The 3,496-nt window shown below is 55.0% G+C and overlaps 2 protein-coding genes across 2 annotated transcripts; both read right to left on the bottom strand.

Annotated features, from left to right (window-relative positions):
- Positions 1-1,057: 1,057 nt before the first annotated feature.
- Positions 1,058-1,297, bottom strand: NGA_2050620 (uncharacterized protein; the record flags this gene model as incomplete). Its single annotated transcript, XM_005854127.1, has 1 exon — positions 1,058-1,297. A coding segment is annotated over one exon (240 nt), but the record flags the coding sequence as incomplete, so codon positions are not given.
- A 122-nt stretch (positions 1,298-1,419) lies between these two features.
- Positions 1,420-2,388, bottom strand: NGA_2027520 (uncharacterized protein; the record flags this gene model as incomplete). Its single annotated transcript, XM_005854126.1, has 1 exon — positions 1,420-2,388. A coding segment is annotated over one exon (969 nt), but the record flags the coding sequence as incomplete, so codon positions are not given.
- Positions 2,389-3,496: the final 1,108 nt, after the last annotated feature.

The following is a 3,496-nucleotide window of genomic DNA, read 5'->3' as shown; positions in this document are numbered from 1 at the left end:
CCTGATGCATGACGTCTGTGGGCCGGCTCGATAAGATCCGAAGGCTTACGGGCCCAAGGAATGGGCAAGTTGTGGGTGGGTGGGTTTCGATTCTTTTTCGGATCAGGATTTTACAACTATTTAAATGTGTCTAATTTGGCAGGAAAGCTGTCTAAAGGCTTCAAATGAGTGAAAATATCTCAAATAAATTAAAAAGGCCATCAAGCCCATGCGCTCCGCACGCTTTTCGCTCTGTCTCTCCTTCTTGGACTCAAAGCTCGCCACACATAGGTGGCATTCTTCTTGGACAGAAAGGGAAGTGGAGCTTCCGGAACAGGTAGCGGCGGCACCATAGCCGCCCCATCAACTGGTGCTGGTCATGAAAAACCGCAATACCGGATCGACGAAGGGAAGCCAAGCTCCTACAAGACGATGGAGGGAACCAAGCTCCAGCTCATGCCATCACTTCTCATGCTGCACCAGATCGGGGCCCACGTCATCGAGCATGCGCATTACCGAATGCGTCATGATGACGAACTTGAGGCACTTGATGTCCAATGCAAGACTGGCATTGGACATTAGACCTTTTCGCCGAGCAAAGGCAGGGCGAGGAAGTGATGATAAAGATCGCATATCTGGTCGCACCGTCGGAACGATGATCTGACCCACGCATTGATGTTTACAGATTCGCTGACGCACTGCGTCGAAGCTTTCCCGACGAGGTGACAGACCGCCCAAACGTCAGCCACTATTCTGTACAATTCCGTAATCTGCCGACATGGGTCTCCTGCGACCCTGCGTCATGTCGCGAGTGCTTGTTGGGGGGCATAAAGATGAAAAGGCACGCTTTTGTGAAATCGCAGAAGTTCCGTGGTGGATCACGCATCCGGTACATCGTGACAAGTACCCACTCGGAACGATTGTGGAAGAAATGAATATGAAAGTAAAGTAACTGCCTTTTCTAGCTTTGAACTCGTTGCCATAGGACCGTACCCGTTTAATGACTTTTGCACGGCTCTTCCGGGGGAAGGGCTGGCAGTGATGTTACTTTACCGCTTCCCAACCCCTGTCCTACGGACTCAGAGCGTCGCAACACCATTACCTGGCAGAGACGATCTTGATGATATTCCTGGGCCGTGACCATGTCCAGAATGGTGATCCCCTTGACGTCATGAAGACCGGCCATCAGGGGGAGAAAATGGAAGAGCAGGTTCTGAGTCCCATGAGAACGGACCTGACCAGCATTCTGGAATGATTTCCCCGTGATATAGACGCCTTGCATGGCGTCGAGATGGAATTGCACCTGGAGCCATATGTCCTTATCGGTGTTGTTGTATAATGTACAGTGGGCCGCGTAAACCTGGCCTTGCACCAGCACTGCCGCCCCCTCCTGGTCATCCTTTGCAGGCTTGACATCAACAGATGATGTCTCAGAATCACCTTCTCTCCGAAGTGCGCGCAAAGGCCGCGACAGCCGTAGCTCGACCGGCGGGGCGGTGGAGGCGACGGCACTTGAGCACTCAACCAGGGGGCTCAACAAGGTGCCACTTTCGCCCAAGGTAGTGCGCCAAGACACCCGCAGCTGCCCCAGGGGTGTCCCTGTAGACAAGGTGGTGCGAGCGACGGGAGATGACGCTTGCATCCCGTCCTGATCGGGCGGGCCCCTGGTGTCTTCGGCCCGGTAAGACAGGCGGTAGAGGAACTGCGCCACATCTTCCGGCTGCAGGTACACGTGTCGGTCAAAGGCTGCCACACAGTCGAGTGGATCGCTTTCCCTTTCCTCGGACGGAAGTGTTGCCTCCGGGCTTCGGTCGCCCCATTGCTCCATCGCCCCCAACGCCGACCGCCCATTCGGCGCCAACCCCACCGCCTCCGAATGCAGCCTGTCGGCCGCCAGGAACGTCACGTCCTCCAGGAAGAGATTGGTGTGTCGCTCCGTGATGTTTTTGATCTGTGCCTGCACGAGCACCTGGCCCGAGGGCAAGACTCTCTGTGTGGTTGTCAGGGCGACAGGGTTGGACACCTTGAATTTGAAACGCTTCATCATCACCCTGGGGGCCTCCCCGCCAGTTCTCGTCCCCGTATTCGACGTCGGGGCAAGTTCCAGATTGATGGCCAGGTAATGCCAGTCTAGCTCTTGCAGCACATGCTCTACCACAACGTCCAAGTTCTCGCCCGGTCGCAGCTCTAGCGGCCGATCCCGACGCACCCCTAACCCTCCCCACTGGTCAGGTACAGGAGGAGGCGCATCCCCGACAAGATCAGCCTGCCGGGTTGCTACCGTGTTCTGCAACTGCACTTCGTTGCCTCGCGAAGCTTTCAGAGAGGCGTGAGCCTCGAAGAGGAGGATGGAGAATGGCAAGGTGTTGACTATAGACACGTAAGCACAGAACGTCTCGCCCAGGTAGATTTTACCAAATTCTTCAGGCAGGGTCAGTGAGGGCTGAAGCAAATAGTCGGATTGGACCAGCTCAGCTGCCAATACCGTACATGTCGACGATTTGACTCCCTCTCCCGCGCCGCTCCCTCTGTTACCCGCGCTCATGCGGCGGCTGAGCGACGCAAGCTGAGTCCCGGCCGTGGTGTTGACTTGGTCACAGAGGCGCGGCTTGTACAATCGTCGCACAAAGATTTCAGGATTTGCTGTACTTGTGCTTTGCTGCTGTTGTTCTTGATGCTGTTGTGGTTGGAGGTAGGCTGGCAGAGGGCCTCGCGATGGTGGCCCACTTGTAGTCCCTGTTGACGCCATGACAACAGGAGCGGCGACAAAATTGTGCCCTGGTACAGTGGAATAAAGCATGTACTCATTTAGTAACTCAGTCTTGTGGGTATGGATCATATGCGTTAAAAACGAGGGCTTTCAGGACATGTAGAAGGCGGCCTGCAAGGCAGGTGCGAGGTCGTCCTACGGCTTCAGCGAGCATTCCTCGAAGGATGATATCAAGTACTAAGAACCGCAGTTCGCGCTTCTGTCTCGGTGAATGACAGCAGGTTCGTCTACACAGCACTTCCACAGGTGTTTTGGGGGGAAGCGTGGGGCTGCTCCGGGCTTTTTGGCTTATGGAAACTTTTCTTCAATTGCTCGCCTGACTGGCTGCCTTCTAGTCCGCACTCTGTTTGACACCTCAATGACAACGAACAAGCATCAAAAGGGCAAACATAAGCGCCACCGGTCACAGTCTCCTATCTTTACTTCAGATGCATCCACACCTTTCAGTACTTGTGCTTCTGCTCCATCGTCAGACCGAGCAAAGACCTTTCAAGACCCAAGTGATTACCCACACGGTGGCGGGAGCGATAGCGACGTGAAAACCTATGCCGATATGTCCGGCAGCAGCAAGAGAGGGGTTACAATATTACCTGACAGCGCTGCAGATGGCATTTCTGGAGGTAAGGATCGTGCTGGTGCCAAGGATGGGAAATCTTGTCCACAAGGCAGGCGGAGCTCCATTGGACAGGCCCCCGCACCCGCCATTCACTTGCACGAATGCATCGCGGGGCTTTTTGAGGACGGTGA

The sequence above is a fragment of the Nannochloropsis gaditana genome, assembly GCF_000240725.1.
Source record: "Nannochloropsis gaditana CCMP526 unplaced genomic scaffold scaffold616, whole genome shotgun sequence".
NCBI lineage: Eukaryota > Eustigmatophyceae > Eustigmatales > Monodopsidaceae > Microchloropsis > Microchloropsis gaditana.
The sequence above is the reverse complement of the archived record's forward strand: the minus strand, read 5'-3'. Positions and strand labels throughout refer to the sequence as shown.